The sequence below is a fragment of the Carassius auratus genome, unplaced genomic scaffold (genome assembly GCF_003368295.1).
Source record: "Carassius auratus strain Wakin unplaced genomic scaffold, ASM336829v1 scaf_tig00040663, whole genome shotgun sequence".
Classification (NCBI taxonomy): Eukaryota; Metazoa; Chordata; class Actinopteri; order Cypriniformes; family Cyprinidae; genus Carassius; species Carassius auratus.
The window spans coordinates 69895-82106 of record NW_020526604.1 but is presented as its reverse complement, the minus strand read 5'-3'; the positions used below and the strand labels follow the sequence as shown (position 1 = coordinate 82106).

General features: G+C 38.0%; 1 protein-coding gene across 4 annotated transcripts; it reads right to left on the bottom strand.

The window, feature by feature from the left end:
* Positions 1 to 7022: 7022 nt before the first annotated feature.
* Positions 7023 to 11816, bottom strand: LOC113084792 (E3 ubiquitin-protein ligase TRIM39-like). Of its 4 annotated transcripts, none has more exons than XM_026254966.1 (8): positions 11636 to 11816; positions 11045 to 11128; positions 9240 to 9799; positions 9004 to 9099; positions 8155 to 8322; positions 7955 to 8075; positions 7827 to 7862; positions 7023 to 7690 (listed from the first exon to the last, which is right to left on the bottom strand). In XM_026254966.1, exons 2-8 carry the CDS (start codon positions 11106 to 11108, stop codon positions 7143 to 7145), a joined length of 1593 nt encoding a protein of 530 aa, XP_026110751.1. In that variant the 5' UTR covers positions 11109 to 11128; positions 11636 to 11816; the 3' UTR covers positions 7023 to 7142. The 4 variants fall into 4 exon arrangements, with proteins under 4 accessions (XP_026110751.1, XP_026110750.1, XP_026110752.1 ...); XM_026254965.1 differs by having other exon boundaries at positions 11045 to 11120; XM_026254967.1 differs by having other exon boundaries at positions 7024 to 7690; positions 7827 to 7853; positions 11045 to 11120.
* Positions 11817 to 12212: the final 396 nt, after the last annotated feature.

Below are 12212 nucleotides of genomic sequence, written 5' to 3'. Positions count from 1 at the left end.
CAGGCTTGATGAGCAGAAGAAACTTCTTTCAAAAACATTAAAAATAGTAATGTTTCCAAACTTTTGGCCTGTACTGTATCCCCCCAAAACTGCACAACTGTAGAGTAAAACATTAATAAAAAAGTGATAATAAAAAAATGCGTCTTAAAACTGACATGATTGTACAAAATCACAGTCTGGGGACTCAGAACTCAGAACAACTGTTAACATTAAGTTTAAGGTAAAAATGACTGCCATGAAATTATAGTATCTTACTCCTATGCAATAAATTGTTCTTTACATCTCTTTACCTCTGTCTTTATCCTCTTCTCTTCTTTTTGGCACTGTATCTATCGCAGACTATGCTCATTTATAATGTGTCACGTAAATTCGGCCTTCCGTCACAATCAGGAAACTTTCACCGTGTCTAGAACTGGCGCGAGCTGCCAGGCCCGTTTCTACGAGCTGTGTGTTAACAAAAGCAGTGCTGTCTACATTGGATGCGGCGTCGGGCACGCTACACAACAAATCACCAACAACCGATCGTGCGCGCGCTCTGTTTCTGACGCACTTCAAGCACTCGATGGGCGGGGGAAGATTGAAGAGCCGGACTTTTTTTTTTTTTTGCTTTATTTGGTAGTATTTCGAATTAATGGTTTTTAAATAGAAGCCTATTATAAAAAAAATATATATGTAAAAACAATTTTTTTTTTTTTAAATTAAAAAAAAAATTTCACTCGTTCACTCATTCTGGCGCCCCTATGGATGAGTGGCGCCCTTAGCATTTGCCTGTACTGCCTATGCCGCGGGCCGGCCCTGGCTGTATCAATACATAATCATCCATATCGATATCGATAATCATCCAGTCATCATATATCACAATATATTACTGTATTGATATTTTGAACAGCGCCATTTAAAGCCTTGTTCCATGTGCCCCTTTTATACTTTGAGCACCTGCCCCTCCAAAGGTCTCTACACGGCCCTGTTCAGAGGGAGTGTCAGCCACGTTAAAAAAGTTAATAGCTTAAGTCATTTGTGGATTAATGCTTATTGGAGACTCGAACCATTTCAAACAATTCAGTTCGATTTGGTGAACTGGTTCAAGAAGATCTGATTATATCGAATGATTCGTTCGGGAACCGGATATCACTACACTATAGTGTTTTGAAATCTCACACAACAGATTCTGAAGAGAAGACAACCCTTACGAAAGGAAAATATATTTACCAATATATTCCTTAAAATATATTGTGATATATTGTAATATATTATTTTCCCTTTTTATTTTCTAATATTTTATATATTTGAATACATTTAATAATATATTGATGATACATATATTATATAATATATTGCAAAATATACAAATGATTGTCGCTTTCAATATATTGCAATATATTGGAAAAAATAAATATATATACGGAAGTTCTAAGCGGCCATGCATTATAATATTTTTTCTTCTTGTTTTCTCGTTATAACGACTTAATTTTCTCGTTATCTCGACATAACAAAGTTTGTTTTCTCGTTATAAAGACTTCATTTTCTAGTTTTCTCGACATAACGAAGTTCGTTTTCTCGACATAACAAAGTTCGTTTTCTCGTTATAACGAATTAATTTTCTCTAAGAAGTTACAAAACTGTGCCAGCAGGTGGCACTATAGACGTGAATATAACTGATAGGGTATTGCACACTATCCACTTTACTGTACGCGGACCTTCCTCGTGATCGCTATAATTTGTGCAGTCTTCATTACTGACATTTAATTAATTCATAAATGTTAAATGCTTGCATCAATATGAATATTTTGTGTATTAAGTTCCTGCTAGATGCATGAGTTTCACCAACGCGTTCTGTGTCATAAAATAACTGCTTTATCAAAACCAAGGTTGACATCACTGTATTCTGTTTATCTACAGTAGGACGGGATTTAACGATGTAGGCTGATGTGCTTCTTTTTTTTATTACTAATCTTTATTGTTAACCATATTGATGAGAAATGTGATGTATATGTAAAATCCATAGGCTAATTCGATTCAGTTTTGTTCTATAATGTTGTAATCGTTTTTTTCTACACACACACACACACACACACACACACACTACACGTAGTCCTACACATGGACGCTCTTTTCAAACAGAAGCTTGTAACACACATGATATCTGCCACATCATATAATGACTACTACAAATTACAAATTATATATAATTTTATTTCAAATAAAGGGAAAATGAAAAGTGAGTTTAATCCAAGCAGCTCTAATTTTGCGGTGTTGCCATTTAAACATGTTAATTACAAAAACAAAACGTTCGTTGTACTGTCTCTGGAAAAATCAACAGTGATTGATCAGCCTTTATTTATATACAGTATTGTAGACCTTATTACCTAGGCGAAACTAAATTTGCTGAAATATAGGCTACAGTAAGAGCACCTGCATGGTTGTCCATCAGATGCCTGTCAAAGTTGAGTTCGTTACTATAGCAACAGTAAAACTGTCATGTCGTTATAACGAGAAAACAAACTTTCGTTATGTCGAGATAACGAGAAAAATAAGTCGTTATAACGAGAAAACGAACTTCGTTATGTCGAGATAACGAGAAAAATAAGTCGTTATAACGAGAAAACGACTTTCGTTATGTCGAGATAACGAGAAAATTAAGTCGTTATAATGAGAAAACAAAAAGGAAAAAAAATTACAATGCTTGGCCGCTTAGAACTTCCGTATATATATAAGAATATATGCCTAATATATAACATGATATTTTCCAATATACTGCAATATATTTTTGTTTCATTAGGGAATGCTGAATAAAGTCATAGTTTTTGCTATTTTTGGACCAAAAATGTATTTTCGATGCAGTAATATGCAGTTATTAGCCGTGCCCACTGTATTTTTTGTTGGTTTTCATGAGACCCCCCCCCCCCCCCTTGAAATGACCAGGACCCCCCATTGCCCCCCCAATCAAAATTGTCTGGAGCCGCCACTGCATTATAATGAGGGAAGAAATGCCTTATTTACTTTTAAATTATATATTGTACTCTAAAAACTGTTAAGATGTACTCATACATGTATGTGAGCCAGCCTATACTATATATCATCTGGAGATATATACAATCTGTAAGATATCACACTTATTTTTTATTTACGATCATCCACTTACAGTATGTTTAAAATTTACTGAATTTCTTTATGACTGCAACCTTCCAGGGTTTTGAGTGTTTTCCGGTAGTTTACAAGTTGTGTCGCCATTTTGAAATCATTCTACAAAGGAAGCAGAATTTTGTGCATAAACAATTTTATATAACAAAAATTTTATAATATAAATTTTATAAACAAAAAATAATTATATTTCGACTGGGCATTCTTGTTTTAGAGATTCATAGCTCTGATATGTGTTCTGTGTAGTGTTTGTTGGGGAAAAATTAAAACTAATGGTCAAATTTAGGTACTGCACCTTCACAAAATCTAAAAAAGCTCTTTTTTTAAGACACCACCTAAATTTGGAGGACAAATGATGTGACTTTGACTTTCCAGCATTTTTGTTTGTTTGTTTGTTTGTCTGTTTATTTATTTATTTTTTATTTTTTGGGAGAGTAACATGTTTTATAAGATATTTTTAGTATAAAACTGTTGTCATAAAAATGGGGAAAAATGGGGAAACCAGAGACAAGAGGAACATGTAAACTGGGGAACAGAGACCAGAAGTGCAAACACAAAACAGGGAGACAAGGAGGGAGGTGGACCGGCGGAGGATCAGGGGGAGGGACGGAGGGCCAGGCTCACAGAGGGTAACAGGGACAGGAAGTGAACAAAACAACAACAACAACAACAACAACACAACAGGAGACCAGGGTGAGTCAGGGCATTCAGGGACCCAGGACAGTGCTGACCGGGCAGGATTCCAGGGTGGAGCAAAAGACCACCATATCCGTGTGGTCGAGACAGAAGCCCACCAGGGCGGAGCAGAAGACCTCCGTGTGGTCGGGACAGAAGCCCACCAGGGCGGCGCCGAAGACCACCACAGTGGGATCGAATTGATGATTTGATCATTGGTGACTTGCATTTGTTCATGAAGATCAATGGTGACTTGCCTTTGCCCATGAAGATAGTCGGTGACTTGACCTTGCCCATGAAGAACACTGGTGATTTGCCTTTGTCCATGAAGATAGTCGGTGACTTGGCTTGACTCCAGAGCGTCGATGGTGACTGGCCCTGACTCTGGAAGGTCAACTGTGATAAGCCTTGACTCTGGAGGGTCCCAGAGCACCTGGCTTGACTCTGGAGGGTCCACGGGAACCTGGCTCGACTCTGGAGGGTCCACGGGAACCTGGCTCGACTCTGGAGGGTCCACGGGAACCTGGCTCGACTCTGGAGGGTCCACGGGAACCTGGCTCGACTCTGGAGGGTCCACGGGAACCTGGCTCGACTCTGGAGGGTCCACGGGAACCTGGCTCGACTCTGGAAAGCCTACTGTAGCTGCCATCCTCTGCAGTGGCTCCGGGCTGGCGGACACCTTGTGCAGTGGCACTGGGTTGGCGGCCATCTCAGCTGGCTCAGCAGATGGGACTTGAACAGTCTTTGGAATCTCTAAGATTTTGGACAGCATAGATAAATAATCAAAAAATGTTTCAGCGGCCATCTTGGTCAGTGGCGCTGGGTTGGCGGCTATCTTGCATCGTGTCGCTGGGCTGGTGACCACCTTGTGCTGTGGCTCTGGACTTGCGGCCATCATGGGCAGTGGCGCTGGCTCGGCGGACGTGCGCTTCTTCTCCGTCCACCATGGTGAGATGGTGGCTCTGATCCATCCCACACGAGCCCCGGGTCGAAGGGGGGCCATGGTGGAGAGCGATGCTGAACCTCCTCTTGACCACTCACTCCTCTGCGACCTCCCCTGGTCCCGCGAAACACGGCCAGGCGGGTTCCCTCGAACCGACTCCTTCTCTCCCGCTAGGTGGCTGGGGAAGAAACATCAACAGACATACCGCTGGATCTCGTGTGTGACGGAGTCCTTCTGTCACGATCGGGACACAGGAAAACACAGAGAGAGATCCAAGTGCAGGTATGTCTTTTATTGGGGTAATCCAAATCAAAATCCAGTCCAGGCAGGGGTCAAAACCAAAATAGCCAATGAAACATAAACAGACACTAAACACACGGCAAGAACAAGATTTAGAACAGTCGTGAAAACTACGAGGACTACGGAGGACATCTAGTGGTTACCCAGGGAACACAAACCAGACACTGTGACAAACTTCCAATGTTTAATAAAATATATTTTTTGACACTGACATTTTTGTCCTATAAATACCTCAGAATAATATTTTTAACTGGTGCTTAGGGTAAACGTCATTTAGGGGCCCGGAAATAACTCAAGCCCAGTGGCCCCCACCATCCTAAGTGGTGGGGACATAACCCCAAAATAATCAAAACTAGCAAGTACAACCCTCGACAATTGTGATAAGATTTGCACGACCCATTCCTATCGTGAAGCTGATGGTCAAATATGTGATTTACTTAAATTATTTAGAGAAACAGACACTTTAAAATGTTATGGACAAAGTTAAACAGTATCTAAAAAAGTCAAATAAACTGATGGAAAGAGGAGAAAATAGTCTTGAACCAGCACATATATTAACATATTTTAAACTACTCATGAACACCTTTACTAGAATTTATCACGTTTTGTTGTATGCTTGTTTATTGTGTAAAATTGAGTCTAACTTGTTGTAGACTTTTTATTAGATAATCTGTTAATGGAATATAATTGTTCCTATTATAGATTTATATGTGGCATGTTGGAGCTATTGGTTCTAAAAGTGTAGGCAGTTGTTTCTTCATAACAAATGCTATAATGATTAATAATAATAATAAATAAAAAACAGTCATCATTGGCCTGGTAATGATTAATAGGCTTGTCTTATTATAAAAAATGCTACGGCGAAGAACTATGGTACATGCTTCAGATTTCCAAAAGATGGCCCAGATTAAATCATTAAGAGCCTGATGAACTGTTAAGAAGTAAGGAATAAACAATATCAGTAAAATAAAATGTTAAGTTAGATTGACTTCCCATGGCATGCTGAATTTGAATATTTTTTTTTAATTATTTTACAGAAACTTAATATAATGATAATAATAATAATAATAATAATAATAATAATAATAATAATAATAATAATAATAATAATAATCAAGATTATTTAAATATCTTTTCTCACAAATGAAGAGATTTCTAGATGTCAGGAGTGAAGACATGAAAATGCTTTATTTATTTTAGAATGAGCTCAGTTCACAGCACATGTGCAGTAGAGTTACATATACATATCAATGCAACAGATTTATACAAAGTGATAGATTGACAGAGAAATGAAACTGGTGTGTACTGACCCCCAGTGGACACAGAGAGAGCACCAAACACGACACTCACAACTGATGATGCCTTTCACTATATAGTCTTCCGGTACGTCGATAAATTATATTGGGAAAAACAAAAACAAAAAACAAGAGCAACCATTTTTTTTTTTTTTTTTCAAAATAAACCTAAAAACCACGACCGGTGATTTTTTTTAACTTTAATTGGTCATAAAGTAAACATTTGTTTTCGTTTTGTTTTGCATAATTTTAATGAAGTGATAAAGACCTGGAGAAAGCCTGTTTTACATTTTATTGGCATATTAAGAATAATTGTAACATTGGCAAGGAATATGTCCTAATTATTTTCTAATTTACATGTGGTCAACAAAAGCTATAGAATAATATGAAAATATTGTGTATAATATTATGAAATAAACGTTTTAAAAGGGTTATGACCTTCGTTTGTGATGTTATGTGATATTTATTGTGCATTGGATGCTGCTGTCTCACTCCACAGAACGATCATAGTGCATCTCAATTCTACAAACATTTATTAAGGTTATTATAGATTTTTTTTTTTTTTTTTGCCAATTTCACTTTGTCAGGTAAAAAAAAAAAGCCAAGAATATTTATGAAAAGTTAAACAAAAAATAATTTACTGAACAAAAAACATAAAAAATATGTAATAAGAACATTTAGATTTTAAAAACTGAAAAACAAATGCTAAAAAATAGCAGGACGTATTGTTGCAGATTTCTAATTATAAAATTCATTATTTTAATCTTGCATTTGTTAGGAGAGTAAATTCATTTATAATAACTGACAGGTTTGATGATCAGTGGGCTTGAGTTTTTACCTCCATCATTAGGGCATGGGCTAAAATATGGATAGAGTTTTTCATTGAAAGTCTGAGTAGTGAAAGAGTAGATATGAGAGCTGGACTCCACATCATAAAAAGAGACCAGACCCTTCTCATAATCCACAAACACACCGACCCGCTGCGGCTTCACTCTCAGAGACAGAGAGACACGAGGACTAGCACAGGCTTCATATTTATCTCCATTCCTCAGAAACACAGTCCAGTATCCATCTCTTGGTCTCAGTGAGATCTGTCCCTTCCTGTTAATGGATTCTCTGGCCACTCCTAAATCCCAATTAGTCTTTCCCTTCACCTGCACCTCAAAATAAAATCTCCCTGAGGAGAATCCCTCCTTTCCCAGGACACAGGCACATGTATCAAATCTCTCTGGTTTGTCTGGGAGTTTCTGTCTTATGTCTCCATGTCCCACTTGTTTTCCATCAACAGACAGAATGAGATTAGGTTGAGCTGTATCAGGATCCAGAGTCACATCCACTGAGAAAACAGAGAATACAGATATTCTGTGATGCTGATGTTTTTAGTTAATTCAGTGTTGAATCAGATTGTAGTGCAGTAATGAAGCAGTGAGTGTATGAATGTAAACTAGTGTAGTGCAGACAGCACACTGTACCTGCATACTGCTGCATCCACTTCAGCTCTGCAGAGACTAATGACAAGAAAACAATCAGATCTGAAGCTTATATTTAAAGAACAGAGTACACTATCATGTTTCTATCTGATCAGTGTGTATTGATGTACCAGTTAGTGTGAGTTTCTCATCTATAGTTTCCTTCAGTTGAGTCAGATCTCTCCTCAGAGTCTTCATACTGATCTCAGGCCAGTTCCTGGTGTTTCTAGAGCTGCACAGGGATGAGTGAATCTACAGCAGGAGAGAGGAGAAATCCTTCAGCATGTCATATCCTGCATTATGATTGATCAGAGAGAGCATGTTGACTGACCTGTAGGAAGTGGAGGTGATCATCAGTGTGTGAGAGCTGCTCCAGCTCAGTGTTTCTCATCTTTAGCTCAGTGATCTCCTGCTCCAGATCTTCAATCAGCTGTTGCTCCTGTTTCTCTGCTGCTTTCTGCTGCTCCTCCATCATCTCCAGCAGTTCAGTATAAAATCCCTGTTTCAAGAATCAGTGTTATTATTGCTCATACATTAGTGTTTTTAAGGGGATTTAAAATACCTCAAGAGAAGAATAAACTTCCTCCTGCACCATTTGCACTGATTTATTCTCAAATCATGTGTTTAGTTGAGAGAAGTTGTGCTATTACTGTACTATAAGGTGATAATACTGTCCAGCAGCTTTACTCCAGAACTAGACTATACACAAACATTTTCATTCATATCACCTCAATGTGATGAATGAAGGATGGCAGAGGGGGCACTGGCACATTTAATTTGGTTTTATCCAATTTTGTACAATCCTTGGTCAAACATTTTTTAAATTGTTTTCAAGAGCATATGGAACAGATTTTTCAACCTAAACACAGTCTGGCTATTTTGGGATATCTTGAGCTGATGGTTTTTGTTCTCTCTCTTTTCTTACTCTATTTAATTGCTTATGTATCCGTTTTGCTTAGTTTAGTGTAGTTGTATGTGACTAGTATCATTCATTATTGTGTTTGTTGCACACAGATCAGTCACTAAATGTTGATCTTGTTAAGTTACTGCTAGTACTGTATACAGTAGGAAAGCTTTTCTTTCTTGTTCAGGAACATGCTGCTGTCCTGTACATCATGAGTCCTGGAGAGATGCAACTAAATGATGTGTAACATATTTAACTTTAATTCAATGAACTCACTTTTCTGACTTCTGCTGAGTGTTTGATTTCTTCAATCTTCTTGTTTCTGTTCTGGATCATCTGCTGCACGTCTTTCTGTGTTTTCATCAGTTCAGTCTATAGAGAGAACAACACAGACACATTTATCATAACACACATTTACTGTCTTCAGAGGACACTTATGTTTTTTTTTTCTTCAAAAGAAGATATAAAAAATGTGAATCTTCATAATATGAGTCTTTGTCAGTAACGTCTACCTTCTTCTCTTGACTCTCCTCTTCTATAGCAACAGTGTTGTGGTTCTTGTGGTCGGTCACAGTGCAGACTGAACACACACATGTCTGATCATCTCTACAGAACAGATCCAGAGGTCTCTCATGTTTCTGACATATATAGTCCTCCAGATTACTCACAGGATCCATCAGTTTGTGTTTCTTCAAACGTGTCACTCTCAAATGAGGCTCCAGGTGAGTTTCACAGTAAGAGCTCTGACACACCAGACACGACTTCAGCGCTTTCAGCTTTCCTTCCTCACAGATGTCACACAGAACTTCAGTTGTTTTCAAAGTCTCAGGACTTTTCTTTTTATAGTGATCTACAAGCTCTCGGAGTGTGGTATTAATCTTGAGATCAGGTCTTTGCTTGAATGCTTCTTTACAGTATGGACAGCTGCAGGTCTGGCTGTTGTCCCAGCACTTATTCAGACAGATCTTGCAGAAGTTGTGTCCACATGGAGTCGTGACTGGATCAGTGAACACATCCAGACATACAGAGCACTGAATCTCCTCAGACAGTGAACACATGGAGGATGACATTGCTGGAAAGAGACATTATTTAGGATTAGTGTGAACTCCTTCAATACTGTTTATGAAGAACCCCATGATGCACCTCATGAAGCTGGTTGAACGTAAAGAGTGTTTAGAGACAATGCCGCGTTTCCACCGCAGGAACTTTACCCAGGAACTAGGGACTTTGGCCTGGTACTCTGTGCATTTCCACCGCAGGAACCAGGAACTAAATAATGTTCCGGGGAAAAAAATGCTCCTCCGAAAGTCCCTGCTGGCGAGGTGGTACTTTTTCAAAGTGCCGGAACATTCGGGGGCGGGACTTGGGCGCTAAACAACATGATTAGTTGAGTTCATGCAGCATTGTTTGGGTTCAACCACCATTTATTCGGATCATTTTCAAAATATTACTGTATACCTCGGCTAGACCTTCTGATATGTGCCGCTGGCTTTGATGTCTCTTTAGTGGTTAAACACAAAATAGAATTAGTTTTGGATAAATCTAACAGGTTATCTTTGGTCTGTATTCAATTTATCTATATGTTAAAATGACAATAAAAAAGGCCAATTTATATAATATTTCGTTTAATTGTAATGGCTGTACAGATATCCCTGAGCTAAGTACATTTCTGCAGCTCATTCATTATGTTTAAATGAAAACGAAAGGAGGCAGTGGTATTTTGATATCATATTTCGTTTTATTGTAAATATACAGAGAGGAAAATTGCAGTAGCAATGGCTGAACTGAAGCTGTCAAGTACGCTGCTGTTTGCAGAATTACCGGACTTGCGTCATCGTGGACATTACACTCCTGAGTCGAATGCACAAAGTTTAAACTGCCGAGGATGCGGGTCCAAAATCAGCGTACTTTGTATTGAGAAACGCGCGCAGACCTACGTCACCAGTCTATTTGCCTAATCTTCCCAGTACTTTACACCGCGGTGGAAACGGTGGAAATGTTCGGGGTAATTTCGGTGGAAACGTGGCAAATGAGTGCTGGAGAAACTCAAATATGTAGAGATCATGTACAGTCAGCTGGTTATTATTTTAAAATGAACCCAGACAAGCTGATCAGAACCTAAACGTGAAGCTCATTACATAACCACTCACCTAAATAAATAAACAAATAAATATATGTACAAGAATTATTATTGTTAAGCTGAAATTAATTGATCTGCTTTACATTTATGAACTGTACATATTCTATATTATAAAAGAAAAATCAAAGTCAAAGTGTTCTTATGGATTATGATTATGGATTATGATTATTGACTTACTTGGAGGTAAACTGTCGATACTCTCACTCCTGGGATTTCTTGCTGTTAGTGAAGATTCTGCCATCGTTCTTTCCCTCTTGAAGACTTTTAAAGAAAGACTTGACCAAATTGGACCATCAGCTAAACCAATATTTATATTAAACTGGTTAAAATGTGAGAATTGATAGTGATGGAAACACAATCATTCGTTTGAAACAAAATGAGCGACTCAAAAACTTAATGAGCAATCTGGACTATGACCTGCTGTTTAAAGAAAGTACAAAGTTCAAGCTCTATATTTTTCAACAAACATACCTCCTTATAAAAATAAGAGTCATCTCTCCACAAAATGTATTATATGATCATAATTCATTAACTTCCTGTTGCTTGACAAACTGTAATAAACATTATACTATGTTCAAACAAATGACATACATTTAACTCAATTCTGATATCATTTCAGTACAGTAAACAACTAAAGTATCTGAGTATTTGACACGCTTAAACCTGCTTCTGTTCAACTCATTCAATTCTGACATAAACCATACTAAACCAGATCACTGTCATTAGAAACCTGTTCAGGACAATCTCTCTTATATTTCTATCACTTACCTGTGAGTATCAGATGTGTTCACAAGGGTCTCTGAACGACTCAATATTCTGTTGTTTAAAGAGTTTGATGGTTTCAGATGTTCATGTTGTTGTTGATCAAGTTAGTGTCAATTTCTCTGAGTCTCTCACTGAGCTACAGTGATGTCAGAGCTCCTCCTGTAGTCACACATTTACATTCATCCCTGTATTCGGTGTGTTGCTTCATGAATGTCTGTTTGTATGTTTCTGTCAGCTCACTAAGAAGAGATTTCAGCAGACTTGATTATTTAGCAACATTTGTGAAGAGTTTCCAGGAGAAATGCTGCTCAACTTACAGAGGCATAAGGATATTCTTTTCTATTCTTATTGTAACACTTACCTGGTTTTAATACAGTGCAAATGAAAGTGACAACAAATGCTCTAAAGAGACAACAGCAAGAGAACCCCAGAAAGGGAATGGTTTTCAGGTGGTGTTGTTCTCTCCTTGTATATCTAGGGCTGTAGAAGGGCTAAAGACCAGCAGTAGGACTGGTATCTATATTTTGAGTGCTCTCTATATTTACAGTAGATGAGAATCAGTTAAGTCCAGTAGTCTCCA

What these genes read in the sequence shown, in the direction of transcription:
- LOC113084792 (XM_026254966.1), bottom strand. Translation starts at nt 11,108, where the DNA reads ATGGCAGAATCTTCACTAACAGCAAGAAATCCCAGGAGTGAGAGTATC. An exon ending in AGGAGAGTCAAGAGAAGAAG is followed by an intron (nt 9,100 to 9,239) that starts GTAGACGTTACT and finishes TTCTCTCTATAG; the next exon opens with ACTGAACTGATGAAAACACA. An exon ending in TGAGAAACTCACACTAACTG is followed by an intron (nt 7,863 to 7,954) that starts GTACATCAATAC and finishes TCTTGTCATTAG; the next exon opens with TCTCTGCAGAGCTGAAGTGG.